This window comes from Anas platyrhynchos, chromosome 1 (genome assembly GCF_047663525.1).
Source record: "Anas platyrhynchos isolate ZD024472 breed Pekin duck chromosome 1, IASCAAS_PekinDuck_T2T, whole genome shotgun sequence".
NCBI classification, from domain to species: Eukaryota; Metazoa; Chordata; class Aves; order Anseriformes; family Anatidae; genus Anas; species Anas platyrhynchos.
The window spans coordinates 93,113,508-93,129,059 of record NC_092587.1 but is presented as its reverse complement, the minus strand read 5'-3'; the positions used below and the strand labels follow the sequence as shown (position 1 = coordinate 93,129,059).

The 15,552-nt window shown below is 37.7% G+C and overlaps 1 protein-coding gene across 4 annotated transcripts in view; it reads right to left on the bottom strand.

Annotated features, from left to right (window-relative positions):
* Positions 1–15,552, bottom strand: part of NECTIN3 (nectin cell adhesion molecule 3) — a 69,222-nt gene that overhangs the window by 36,778 nt on the left and 16,892 nt on the right. For all 4 annotated transcript variants that reach the window (XM_038183478.2, XM_038183480.2, XM_038183477.2 and 1 more), the window contains exons 2-3: positions 6,407–6,745; positions 377–673 (exon numbers count right to left, since the gene is read on the bottom strand). In XM_038183478.2, coding sequence (XP_038039406.1) covers positions 377–673; positions 6,407–6,745 — 636 coding nt within the window. The remainder of the gene's footprint in view (positions 1–376; positions 674–6,406; positions 6,746–15,552) is intronic.

The following is a 15,552-nucleotide window of genomic DNA, read 5'->3' as shown; positions in this document are numbered from 1 at the left end:
TTTGTCTTCAAAAACACACATCCTCATTAGAACTCTTTTTACTACTACTGAAATCATAGGACTCCAAATAGTTTATAGATAACTTAGTTTTGTCTGTAATCTTCGTTATATTAAATATAAACAGGGATAGTAAGTTCACCCATGAGTCAGTATCCAAAACAAACAGTGGAAATGTAACAGTATTCTAGTTTTCTGATGAGACTTATTTAAAATTAAAACAGACTCTAGACTCCTACTCTTTGCTGATCTACTTATTGTTACATTGTTTTCTTCAGTTTTCTTTTTTCCTGAAGCTGTAAATGCTCATCTCCCTGTGGAAGGTAAAAATTGATAAAGAATGCAATCATAATAAATAAATACCCTGAAGTATACTTACACTGTATATCCAACACATGAGAGTATCTTATCTCCTTTTCCAAAGCTGGGTGCTTCACAATACAAGTTATACGTCTTCCTCTTGCAAATCGTGTAGGGACAATATTATACTGACTTACAACTGTCACTGTTTCATTTGGAAACAAAGTAGAGCTGGATTCCATTTCACCAAGACCTCCTTCCCAGTCGATCTCTGCAGCAGGTTTTCCAGTGGCTGCTGTACAAATTGCTGCTGTTGTTTGATTTGCACCATCTATTAGAGGGTTTGGTCCTTTTGTTAAGCTCACAACAGGTTCAACTAAGGAAGGGATAAAATTAAGTTTAATCAACAACATTTTCAAAAGTCTCTGTATATAGAAGAATTAAGCAAACATCAAACCATTTGAAAAGCCCATGCTAATCAGTTATCCTGGTAACAAATAATGTGAACTACTAAGGGTGAAAGCTGTACACTGGAGTTTAAGGTTGTTCACTCACTATGTTTAATGTGCTGACAGTGAATTCCTGAGCGGTTAGGTTCAAAACATCACCTACAGTGCTTCATTTCCAGTGTCTGACAGATTAGTATATTAGATTGAGAATATGCTGTTAATTTATAGAACGCTTGGGTTCTGCTGCACTTTGAAGTTTTGTACTTAAGCTATGAATCTATACTGCCAGTTCCTATCATTTTAAAGTTAGTGCTCGGGGGTTAGAAAACTGACTTAAGAGTTTAAGCTTCATTCAATTGGTCATTGCAACAATACAGACGGATTCCAAGCTAAAAAAAGCAGTAAGGAATTACCCTTAAAAATCATTTTAACATATGTATATACACAATCATTATGTTAATTATAAACAAAAGTATACACGTACAACAACTTATGCATTTAAGTTAAATGAAAAGTTTCCATCTATGTAAAATACATGGAGGCATAAATTTGAGATATAGACTGTCAATAGCTATAGAGGTAAAAAACTTGACCCCAATACCTTTGGCAACACGAAGAAAATTCTACTTGAAGAACTTAACTTCCTTTTAAGCCTATTGCTTACCCCCAGGTTTAGAGCATGCTTGTTTCTCAAGGTTAGGTTCGTTATGCACAGACCACTGCATTCTGTAAAGCCTTTAAAAAGGACTCCTTCCTGTTTCAGTAGTCTCTTCCAGCCCCATAAGACTCATCCACCAGTAACTGCCTAAGTCAGCCAGACCATCTGCTGTTTCTGACGCAAACTAAGATTTTGGTGTTTTGGATGGTCTGTTTCAATATCCAATACTGGAACATATGGGTTTCCCTGTAGCATACAAAACCCTTGTCTTGTGATGCAATTAAGCTATCTGAGCCCTCTGAAGTGAAGCCATCAGTATGTACTACAATGCTTTGCAATCTACTACAACGGAGCAGCCTTCAATAATAACAGGCCACTAGCAACTCCTGCCCACTTGCATATTTTAATATCCTTTAAGAACACCAGTGAATTAGACCTCTGCTTCTTACAAAAAAGTTAGCCTGCATGTTTTAAAACATGACAGAGCAGAGTTCACAAGACCTCCCAAGATACTTCTCCAAATAACAATACCTGTAAGACGCAACTAATACGTTATTTCAGCTAGATTGAGTTCATTTTTAGAATCAGTTTGTCTGCCTTCTGCTCACTCTATACCACTCTTCAGTCACTGAATTTGGTTTATATGTTCAATTACATTAAAAAGAAAGGCAACTATTCAATAGAAAACCATATAAAAATCTGTTCTCTCCTATGCTTAAGATACATCTGGTGCTTGAAGAATATACCTCCTAAGTTCAAAGTTAGGTGTTGTGGGGACAAAACATTTAGAACAAATTGCTTTCTGCCGTTTTTCTGAATGCCTACCCCTTTGTGATTTGTTAGTGACCCTACCATAAGTAAGCCAACAGCAGAGTTATTCCATCAAGTCCTACATTTACTGTTTTCAATTTGAACCATCTACAACAGAGCATCATCTTTCAGAGTTTGATACTGTATACTCCAACACTACCAACAACTGAAGCGTTCTGTAATAAGCTTGGATATTCAAACTGACGTGTATACAAAACATCCCATTGTCTGAAATAGCTTTCAAAACCTAGCATACGTAACTGGACATTTTTACAGTTTTACTATTTGGCAAACAATTTAATTTCCCTGATTTTACTTAAGTATTACTCCCTCATTCTCCCCAAATAAGCCTCTTCAATAGCTTTTGTAGAGGCTTTATCAGCAGCATTACTGAAACACAGAAGTAAACACCCGAAGTTACACTTCCGTCTCACAAGCATAAGGATACTTACTTCTATTGTACCACCCACTAACCTCCCCAACCTCCAAGATCTCCATCACTACAAAAAGATCCAAGCAACTTAGCTAGCATTAGCTTTTCAGATCAGAACTTCCAGATGTATTTTGAGCTAGAAGTAAAACCTTCATATATTTTGTTTCTTTGAACTTTCCTCAAAGATACCAATACACAGCTCCCAAGTTGTCCCCTCTACCCATTTATGAGAGAACACAAGGCTCAATTACAAGTTTTAACAAGCATAATTGGGACCTCCAGATGCAAAAGAGACTACTCAGTATGCTGTTTCACTGACCATGCTTGTTAAAAGAAGCATGCTTCCTTTAAGCTTCAAATATTAGGTGCCAGAAGTTAGGATACGTGCTTGTTTTAAAAGCTTAGTTTCTCCTCATTTTTATCGTCAATTGAAAGAAGAGGTTAATTTAACATGCTCAAGTAACATCCAATATTTGTGAGGTGGCCCAGCTTCAGTTGATCATTAGTCTGACATTCATCAGAACAACACCAACTTCTACTATTCACGAACTAGTCAACTACCTATAACACCCATTTCTAGACTAGAGTGTTTTAGTGCTTTAGTGTTTTATACTTAATATTTAGGCTTCCACTGTCACATCTTCCTATAAATCATGGTTCTTGGACTACAACCAACTGAAAGATAACCAAATAACCACCTAACTTACTTTTATATCCTTCACAATTGCTTTGTCCCAGCAACTGAAGCGAAAACCAGCAACAGACAACTGAATACTCATTCTATAACTTTTCAGGTTGTTTTATTCATGGATTAAGGAAAATATATTTTGAATGAATCCTTACTCACAAGTGTTTGCTATCATTGCCCAACCCTGAATTTCACTGAAAGTTTTTTTTCCTCCAGTATAGCTTTTATATGCACAAGCAGCAGTCCACTTTTGCCCCAGGACCGTTAAGTGTGCACTGTGTGAGTACAGAAATGGCATTCCTTTCATTGCTCAGTGCTAACAGCAAAGAGAATATGACATGGAATAGATTGGGATAACATCACAGAAGCTGCTTCAACGATCAGTTAAAACATTACATCCCAATCAAATGAAAACAATGTTAGTGGGTAAAACGGAACCACACCAGTCCTACAAATATCCAAAAGCAGAACAGATCTGCTTCCTCAGTGTAAGAGTGGAAGGACAGTGGCAGCTTCCCCCAACCCCCGTGAGTAATCAGGAGAATAGGTAATAACAGAACAGCAGTTTGACATTCTTATTTTTGGCCCTAGTTTACCAAGTTAAGTTTGAAAACACAGTGTTTTAGACAAGATTAATATACCTGTTTGACCCAAAAAGCCTTTGCATTTCTTCATCATCCTAGCCTCTGCTTCTAAATGTGCACTTCTTAACGTGACATGAAATACTAAGGTAAGCAAACTGTGACTAGGAAAGTCAGCACATGTGGTAACTCTTTAAACTTAGAATGCAAGATATGTCCTAAAATACCATCAATATCCTGTGGTAAAACATGACATTTTATATTTTTTTTTCCCTTCATTTGTTTTCTGTGTCTCTTCTATACAGCATACAAGCACCTTCTACACCATGGAGTTCAATGTACTTAAATATACCAACTATGCATATTAAGGCAACTGTTTGCTAAATAGATACCAAGAGCGTAAGAAGGAGACTGATTGGATAGCAAATAAACAGTTTCAGCCCCGGGACATGAACTTTCCTCACTTAAGGGAGAGATTTTTAGAACAAGGGAAAACCACAGTCCAGATAAAGCTGAATAAGTCACATCAGGTTTTTAGGTTTTGATTGGAGCTATTCCATGCCCTAAGATTAAGCTTGTGGTTGCTGAGCTCAGGCTATGAAAGCTGAAGAATTTGTTACACGCATATTCTGAAGACCAGTCTGAATAGCATTACTCTCCTACTACTTTTAGTACTTTACTCTAGATGTCAGTGCAGGGACAAGTTCCCAGAAGGGAAAAACACTGAGACTGAGCAAGCCCCACAGCATTACCCAGCTCTACATGCAAGCCAAGCACCTGCTAACCAGGATGGAAAGGCAAGTTGTTTTAAGAATGACGATTAGAGAAGGAAAAACACCTATAAAGACTGTTTTGTGTCAGGAAGCACTAGCACTCTCGTCCCTTCCTACTCCTATCCACTTAGAGAGCTGTGCCTAGTCTTTTGTGGTAGAGGTACTACTCTCAAACATGCATATTTGGCACTAACTTTTCCAAGTATGAGATGCATCCTTGCCAAGAACTGGAAAAGCTTTAAAATTCAGAGGTAGGTACCATGTCACTAACAAGCTTACAGCTATCAGCAACTATCTACATCAACTATGAAAAAAAGCTACTAATGAGATGACTGTATACCTGCCAGATTACTCCATCTATTGTAACAAACTTTTCATAGTAGATGGCTCAAATGCATTGCAGTGCTATTCTGAAATACTGAACAAGCAACACACAGGGCACGTATTTGCTTTCCAAGTTCCAGAGTCTCATCGTATTTTTTATTTATTTATTTATTTTTTTACAAACTTAAGATTTAGAAGACATAATGTCCAACTATTAGGAAGGTTTGAAAATATCCCAGAAAGGAGGACTGACAAGAAAAGATGAGGGATAGCAATAATAACCTCCCATTGTATACCAATGGGATTGAACCCTAAAGCACAGAGATTTTTAAAGTAGCCATGGTCATTACTGCTTGTAATACAGATGGAAAAGAGGTGGAAGAGAGAACCACAAGGCCACATACTTTGTATCACACAGCACTTCTTTGAAGTTAGTCGTTTCAAATTGCATCAAGTCACTTGCTTTGATGCATTTATTTTGCCCCACCTTGTGGTGAAAAATACAGTTCACATATCACACTAAAGCCATCTAACTTATGTTGTATGGGATTCTACTATCGTGGAAGAGATCAGAGACCAAGAATATCCTAAAACACACATTTACTTATGAAAACAGAAAGCCAGCTCTACTGAACAAAATAGCACTTACCTACTTGCAGTAGATGCAGAAACAACTGAATTGATTATTTTAAAATAATCAAATATTATCCAGAACAGATAAATAATATGCTTTTAAAGTTTTAAAGTCATCATTTCATACTGTACAACTACCTAAGTCAGCCTACAATTCAGTACTAGTCCTTCTGATAGCATTCCAAGACAAAACCGTCAAGGGGGACAAAAAGTAGTTTAAATGAAATAAAGTGTTTTATTTAAGCTTTGCATTATAGCTACCCGTAACTAGACAAGGGTTTAAATTACCTCTCTTCCAACAGTACAACAGCAGTTTAGACAGCTCTGCTTTTATACTGCATAGGTAACAGTTTACGTCACCAACCCAAAGCAACTACATTAGCTTACCATATTAGCAGCAAAGTCACAAGGGAATGTAGGCCAAGCAGTGGCTAACACTGCCTTCAACACCTTCACAGCACACATGCAAGTCCCTAGCATCAGCACGGCCAGGTTTAAGTTCTCAAGACCTATACAAGATGTCTAAAACGGGTTTTTTCCTAAAAAGCATTAGGACAATCAAAGATTAAGTTCTAAAAAAGCAAGGCTCTAAAGAAGCCTTCTCAATAAAGCTGTTAATATCAAGATACCCGTTCTGAATGAGTATCAAGTATATTTTTGCATTTTCTTTAACCTCCTGGCAACGCAACATCCAAGCCTGCAGAGTCTTGCTACCAAGTTAATGCTATTAATTCCATTTCCTTTCATGAAGATTACTTACCTAGTACTGTTACAGTTATCGATGACTGTGCATTTCCAAGTGGGAATGTAACTGCCTTGCAAATATATTCTCCTGCATCAGAAAAGCTTACATTTTTCAGGACGATTGTTGCATCGGTGAGCGAGTAGTTTTTAAATGACACTCTTCCTTGGTATTTTCCTTGAATAGAAATTCCGTATTCAGGGTGATGAACAGCAATAGTCTCTGAATTTTTACCGTGCATCTTCTCCCACGAAACTTGTGTTATTGTTTCATTTACATCAATTATGCATTTCAGTGCAACCTTCTTCCCCCAAACTGCTGTCACATGTGGATCAACAATTGGTCCAGCTAAGGTACCTAAAAACAAAGCAATCATTAGTTTGTATACAAAAATGTTACACCTCCAAGACTTCATATTAAGCCTCCTTTATTAGTCAGCTTGCCTTTTACAAAGAGAAGTCCTACTTCTACTGCGGAACCATATTCTAGCTGATTCACAGCAAAATACAAACACATATTGCTCTTATGAAAGACATGCTTTAAGCAGCAGCCAAACTAGATGTAGATCTATAATTCTTCAGAGAACACTAGCATCACTGTGTAATGTCCTACCATGACAACCTGATGATCACATAACTGGTGTATCCATCTTTTATCAAGTCAACTAGATATGATATGACATCTAGATCCAGAGCAACAGGTTAAAAAAAAGGTAACTGCAGTTATTTCTGAACTTCAGAAGACTCCTAAGAGACCATTTAGTGCAAAATATATGTTAAGCCTTCTACCACTCAAATTAATTTGATTTTTAAGTGTCTACAGGTAAAAAGCTGCCCCTTACACTACTTCATCTTCAACATTCACCATCAACCTAAGAAGACAAATTTAGCTTGAATACTCTAGTTTCCAGTGAAGACACACCATCACATAAACTTCCCACTAAACTATAGCGCTCTCTTCGTACTACGTCTTTCCTCTGTATTAAGACAGTAAAAACACAACATTCGGGATGCTTACCATTCACTTAAGATTCAATTTACTTCTATTCAAGACCTAAAATATTTCCCACAGTAGAAGTCTTACTCTAAGTCAGCATTTTGCACTACCTCCTTTCAAGACAGGAAATCCACTAGACAAAGCAGTTTGTACCTGTTCATTAAACTACAAGTCCCCAACTTCCTCTGCCAAACGTATGTTCCAGTAACTTCAATCACTCATTCTCCAATTAAACTAACACAATTAAAAAAAAAAAAATCAAGGTCTTAATCCATGCTGTGTTTATTTTTACTGTGCTTAAATTTTCAAGGTACTATTTCAACTGCTCTAATTTTCCCTTCAGTTGTCAAATTGGTACTTGAGCTGTTACTTAAAGAAGTCGCATGGGAACAAGACATGGGTCCAAATTTTTAGTAGCACAGCTTTCACATATATGAAGAGGTCATTCAACTGGAGACATGAACCATATTATTGGTCACAAAGTCTCAAGAGGAAAAAAATGTTTTCAGGAGAAATTCTCTATACAACTTTACAAGAATCCCTTGTTGAAAGCTCTGAATTTCCCATCAATTGATTTTTCAGTGCTCAATCCATAATTAAGTCAAAGAAGTCACATGAACAAGTAATTTAAAGACTCAGAAGATTCCATCTGTACAGAACTCCCGACTAACAGCAGTACTTTGAAAATACAAAGTACCACAAGTAAACCCAACTAACGAGAACTTCACACAAAGACAGCTGACAGGCCAGTAGGGGCTGTTAAGGGGAAAAAGGCCAGGAAACAAAAAAAACACAACAGGTGTAATCAAAGAACACTTGCTAGCCTCTTCACACTTCTGCAACTAGTACACATTGAGACAGCCACTCAAAACAAGGCAGCTGTCTAAACACTTGATTAAAGCAGGCTGAGTTCTGCCCAAACTTGGGTCTCCACTTGCCATTGCAGTTTACATTTAAGGACAAGTTTGGGTGTTCCTTGGAAAAGCTAACTATTGTTTTCTACTTCACATGTAAATAAGGCTCACAAGTTTTATTTCTGTGACACATCTCTGATTATACCATGTTGCGTGTTTCACAATGTTCACAATGTATGTATTCTATGATGTCATGGACTCCACAAAGTGATTTTTGTTCTGGAAGCACCAATTCATAATGTCAGGCCTATACAAAAGTCTCCATCTGCACCAAACATAGAAAGATCAGCTGTATTAAGTGCAACCAGCTACTACTAAGTACAGAAAAGCCCTGCTATCTGACACAACAGCAACTTGGACTTCTGGGAAGGCAACAAACTGAATAGGAAAATCATTCTGCTTTACAGCACACCAAGTAATTTGTTTCCTTTTAAATTACATCTTAGCTTTTTAAGAGTCCAATTGCAATAGTTACAGGCATTAGCTACATGAAGATGACGGAAGCACATTGAAAAAAATCATTACTGAACTAACAATTATTCCTGTTTTCTTCAGTTGTGAGAAATCTGATCTTTTTCACTATGGAATACATTTAACAGCTCATTTGTGCTTTGAGACCTTTGTGTTATTTCTTACATGGACTGCATGGATATTTTCAGCAGTCCAACTTCACCACTGCTACTTTTAAAGATGTACAAGCTGGAGCAAAGAGGCCTCAAATACACCTGCTTGCAGCTATGTAACAATCACCAGCTACATTTTGTTCTTCATTTACCTTTGACAATACAAGAAATAGAGCTAACAGAATATTAAACCAAGTTTTACAAATGTGTCTTGTCTTCTGATGCATTCAAATTCCAAAGAAAAGATCAGCTCACCTATGTTAGTCATTTAACTTGCAATTACACATCCTTTGCATATAAGGAAATGAAAGAGGCAGGGGATGCACAAAGAAAATTAATCTGTTAGCAAAGGATTAGCAGAATGATCCGTAGTAATTTTTGGGTAACTAAGTATTGGCTGTGTTTAATACAGACTCTGAAGAGCCTCCCTCAAGTACACAGCAAGGCTTGTGAGAAGTCAGGTAAAACTAGTTGCTTCTCTAAAAATTAAAAGGAGTGCAGCTAAATATGTAGTGGGAAAAAAAGTTTCTGAAGAAGATGCCAGCATCTAGCACAATTAGAAGCAGCAATGTTTAAGAAAGCACTTGTCAACTGTGACCATTAACTTACATCAAGTCTAGGAGCAAACATCTGCACTACTTTTCTTTACTATCACACAAAACAAGAAACATTGCAGTTCCAAATGTTTGTATACATTACTCCTAAGTATACAGATTATTATACAGGCACATGAAAAACAGAAGGTACAGACTCCCGTAAATATAAGCTATTCTTTCCTGGTGTTCCATCAGTTTAGTATTTTCTCCTCACCACTCCGGAATTACCTGTGCACCTCACCTTTCCATCTCCAACTCAGAGCTGTTTTTCCTATCTACACAGCTATAAATTTGGGGGAATTTGTGTAGCTTTGTTTTGTCAAAGCGGATAGAAGTTTGTTACCTACATGATGAATATAACTTCAGAAGCACTACTATCCTTAAGTATCCTTTCAAACAGCCTTTGAGTAGCAACCAGAGAATTTCATGATTCTGTCAGTGTACACAACCACCTTCTCAGGAGCCCTTCCAAAAGTGCGAACTGCTTGCTGCAGATGTATCTTCCATTATACAGCTGCTAGTAACCTTATTGGAAGGTTACTCACTCGTTCTTTGTATTTATTACAACTTTTTCAGCATTGACATGAAGCTTAAACCATAATTCATCTCAAACCAATCCAAAATAAGCACACATGCAGACAGCATATACTAGACAGAACTTTAAAAGATCAAAATAGTAGTATGAGGCAATCATGGAAGACAAGTTGTCCTGGTTTGGGCTGGGATAATTTTCTTCCGAGTTGCTGATATGATGCCCTATTCTAGATTTAAGATAAAAATAAACTTTATAGATCTTTCAGTTGTTGCTGAGCATTGTTATTCTTTACAGAATAATTTTGGCTTGATGGGACCTCTGAAAGCCATTTTGTCAACTAAAGCAAAGGCAATTTTGATCAGTTTGCTCACAACTGTCTGGTCATTTTCAATGTTTCCATTAAGAGAGATTTTACATGATACACCTGAGATTTTGTTTTTCCAGATTCTCTTTAACATTATGCTCAAGAGTCATCTAATACTGAGTCTTTCCTGCACGTTTCCATGCACATTAACAAACACTACAGTGTTCTATCACTGCAGATACAGTTGAAATGAGAATGAGCAACCACACATCTTACAATCAAATACCAACAGATAAGACCATTTTGGCCACACGTGTTTTCACAACTGGGAATCCTGAGCTGGCCAACAGGCTCTCTTCCTTTATAAGATGTGGTTCATTGCAAACCAGCAATCTAAAACTCCTATTTTGCATGATTTTAGGAACATATCTAGGAACTAGTACTGCATGAACAAAACGTAGTTGCACTGAATGTTTTGAACCTATTACTGGAAACGATAAAAATATTTAATGATCTTGTTAGGCTTCAAGTCCTAGGTCAGAGCAGAGCAAGACAGACAAGCTATGACTGCGTAAAATTTGTTGCTCCAAACTAAATAACTCACGTAGGAAAGCAAGACTTAAGTTACTTCATGGGGAGGATGTTATATACAGGCAATTCCGTATTTCTACCACAGATAGTTTCATCAAACAATGGTACACTTATCATCTACTTGCCAAGATTAAAATTCTTACAGTAGCTTTTAGAAAGCACTCATGTTTGCAAACATTACGTTGTATCATGCAGAACTTCTTCAAAGGCAGTGACTGTGGATGACTTAACTGCAAGTCCATACATCAAACACCTTTCTTCATTTCCTACTTGGTTCCATAAAGCAGTAATGATCCATTCATGATATGGTAGACATATGTTTAATGCTTAGTACTGACAATTAGTAGTGGATAGAAACATGAAATAAAAGATTCTGTCCTTGCTATTCAGTAACTTGAAGTTCTGGTCCTCCTCACCTCTACTTGTTGGTGTCTTTATCAATGATGGTATGTCTACACCCTCCTGCCAACAGTACTCACCTTCCCACTACTTCCTCCCCACCCCCAAACCAGAAAAGCTCACATTATTTTCACAGTGTGGCTTTAGTCTAGAGAAGCCTTTTCTGAACCTCATTGTTCTGCAGCTCCTGCAGTTAGTTGCTATTTCCATTTGGTGTTTGAAGGCAAAACCACCTTCAATACCTTCAATTACACTTCTTGCTTTTCCAAGAAGTTCTGGTTTTAACGCCACCTCTATGCTAGTACCATTCAGGTCATTAGCCCAAACACTACCAGAAATTAAACACTTTCTACAACAAAATCTGTTTTATTGAACTAAGTTGTACCTTGAAAGATCTCTTGAGCTCATGTTCTTATCCAAGGTCTTTTTTTTTTTTAAACATTTAGCTCTACTTAGCTGAACACACATACTAAGTCGAATTACTACAGTTTGATTAACCTAAGGTAGTGAAGTCATGAGATTTTAGTTGAGTAAGTTCTACTGCATACTAACAAGCAACTTGTGTTCACTACAAGAGCTCAGGCTTGTTGCTGCCTCAAGGATTTCTTCACACTTCTGACTCCCATTGAAGTCACCTGTTCCTCAATTTTAAGTCATTCTAAGGAGGACTGTTTTACACACATTATTGCTGAGAAGAGCACTTCAAACTCTCACAGACTCTTATTGTTCCCCTTAAATGTTTCCTGAAGGAATTAAAACAAAGCACAAATAATGAAAACAGTTTATTGAAGACATCTGAAAGATCCTGATGTTTAAAATGTTATGCTTAAACTATAGAGTTCATTAAATATGAGTAGGCTGCTTTTCCAAATAACCCAGGTAAACGTACCATAAGCCATGACTTAAAGCCTATCAAAATTGATTCATCTGCTGTTTCAGTTCCTTCTACACCCAGAGAAGACTTCTTAGCAAAAATCACTTATATAGCTCTTCACTCCATCCTGTAACATTCATATCTCTGTGCTTACTTTGTCCCTACTAAAGCCTAGTGGAAACAACATCTTCCATTTGCACAACTCTCTGGTTTTAGCCTTCAGCTAGTTGCTATTATTTAACTACTTGTGGTTGCTGAACTAACTGTTCAAACTATTAAGTTAATGACTAAACTGATACTCAGAGCTCTCTATTAAAGGAACGGGGAGTCATGAGGACTATTTCCTTTGACACAAGTATTTCCATTCAAGAGCTTATTTTGCTCAACGACTATAATGAATAATAATTAAGTCAAAACTGTTGCAGATCCATCTTTTCTGTTTGCTCGCTTACAAGTTACCTAAAGGTAGTTGACACTACCAGGCATCTTCTACTGGTGAGTTACGATAATTACTGAGTTAATACAATGCGAAGTCATACCCAATCCCGTTATCTTTAAATCTTCGAACTTAACTGTTATCCTCCAGTTTGGACAGATGTTTTAGAACTCCTTGTCTCTTCCAGTCAGCTACCTCTCAGCCTGTTTCATAGACAGCTATGTTAATTGCATGTAGACACCAACAGTTTCTCAAATTGGTACAGTCCCTCTCTATTTCCAGTTTAATGAGCATAGATAACTTAAAAAAACATTCATTTAGTACTCTTGGCTCCACACTTGCTCCAAGATGTCTCAAAATAAAATAGCATCACAGAGCTAGGGACTTCACTCCGTTGTGGATGCAGGAATGGAAAGGATGAGCAGCTTGTTCTAATACCTCAATTGAAATACCTTCTAGGCGAACACATTTTTTGGCCCTTTGAGTTGACACACCTCTTTCTTCAAATAAACTCTCTCTTCATCCTTCCAATTATCTTTTGCATTACCACAGTTGAAATGGAGATCAAATTTCAAGGCCTGGTATTGCAAATACATTTCAGTCCAAGCTAGTTGCATTTGTTTATTTTGAGGTGAAGACTAAAGTTTCACCTTGGTTTAAACAATGAATGCTTTATTTTTAAAGTAACATTTACACTGGGCTCTTTAACTTGACAGTTTCAGACTGCTCCAAGAACCTGATTTGAAACAGCAAGGCGCTTAGCATTATCATTTCACTCGTCAGAAAGCACTTCAAAGATGAAATCAGAGAAAAATCCCTAAGACTTGTTTTCTGTTGTGTGTTTTTTTTTTTTTTTTATAAACAGAACTCAGGACTATCAAATGTTGCCATGATAACAGAAGCGGCTCGCTGGTAATTCTTAATCAAAATTCTCATTAGTTGAAAAGAGATAGGGTCACGAAAACAGTGACCTCCTTATTGCAGCAAAGCACTCATGCTATGAAAACAGAGTTTAGTCTCCACATGACCAACTTGGTTATTCACTGCAATAAACAAAAGATTTAGAAATCTTTCTTTAGGGAATGGTCATACATGTCTAATTACAACAGCAATCCATTTTTGTTATCAAGTATAGAACTGTGGCCTACTTACCAGTCCACCACTAACTAGTAAGGAAAAGGGACCACATGGCCACTTCCTAGCCACTCATTTTGTGCTAGCTGTCAACTGTTTCTACAAGAAGAGAGAGCCAAACAGTACACGAGTAGGAAAAAAATAAACAAGTTTTCCCCACATCAGCAAGTTACTCAGCTTCTGGGTGTATCCTGCTTCAGTGCTAATGAGAAGAGTTCCAATCAAGAGCTGGGCAGAACAAGCACATCCCATTTTGGTAGCAGCAAGTTGCTATGTCAGCACAGCTTCCCACAGCAGAGTTTTAAGGTCAGGCTAAACATCATTACCTCAGACTACTTTCAGCTGGCATCAGAAGGATAAGTATTCTTCTAGCCCTTCCCCCTCCCACATCAGTGCTTATCAGGTGCCTTTGAGAGCTCACCCTACAAAATCATCACTTGATTTCTTCCTGAATTATCCTTCAGAGTTGGGTTCTCCCCTGTTAGTCAGTTACAAGTGGCAATGCAACAGAGACAGAAACAGCACAGCCACCCAGTCTGGTGGTATTTTCAGATTTGTTTAGCTAGAGAATGAAATCACTTAAGGACACAACAGAAAGCAACCCTCAAACCACCACTTGAGGCTTTATAAAAATATATTCTTAAATTACTAGGAAGCACTCAGTGTGCGTCTTCAGCAACTGAGAGAACAATCAAATTACTGTCTCAAGAAAAAAAGATCACAACCACGGAACAGAACAGACTCACGTAGTTCAAAATGCTTCAACATCAGCTTCCAATTGTAATCATTAGCCAAGTCCTTAGGAGAAAACTGCACTTAAATCAGAGAGCAAGTATCATAGCATATTCCTCTTCCGTGGTCACCTGCCTGGTCACAATCCCCAGCTCAAGCAAAATGCTAGTTTGGAAATCAAATTTTTTGGGGGAGGTAGGTAATGAGGAACAGAAACAGGGAGTGTTACCTTCTATAATCCTTAGGTTTATTAACTCAACTTCCCCTTTTACCTAAAACATTTCCTTTTTTAATATAAAGGAAAGAAAGCAAGGCAACTAAGTATTATACTTGTATCTTTGAAGAGCAATTCTTAAAACATTGTTCAGTTTTTATTGCAACAGTATCACCGGCATGGAAAAGCTGATCAGAAGACAGTCTTGAAAATTAGGAATAGCAATTCAACAGACCCCAGCTAAAGCAGAAGAAATCCTGTTGGCCTTTTTCTGCATTACACAGTAGCAGAATCACAGACTGGCTGAGGTAGAATGGCATCACTGGAGATCTAGTCGATTGCCCTGGCCAAGCAGTGTCACCTGTAACACACTGTACAGCATCACATCCAGGCAGGGGTTGAACATCTCCAGAGAAGGAGGCTCCACAGCCTCTCTGAGCAACCTGTTCCAATGCTCCATCACCTTCACAGTAAAGCAGTGTTTCCTCATATTAAGCTGCAACTTCCTGTGTTGCTGTTTGTGTCCATTGCCTCTTATCTTGCCACTGGGCACCATTAAAAAAACAGTCTGGCCCCATCATCTTGGCACCTTCCCTTCAGGTATTTATACACATTCATGTCTTTTCAGTCTTCTGTTCTATAACGTACACAGGCCCAGCCCTATTAGCCCCTCCTTGTATGATACTAGCTAGCTATCAGTCTCCTATCCCCCCTAAAAAACAATTTTACTAACATTCCAAGGACCCAAGCCTTTGTATCAAGGGGTCTTGACCAGATGCCAGAAGAAAACCAGGAACGTTAAAACGATTGTGCCAT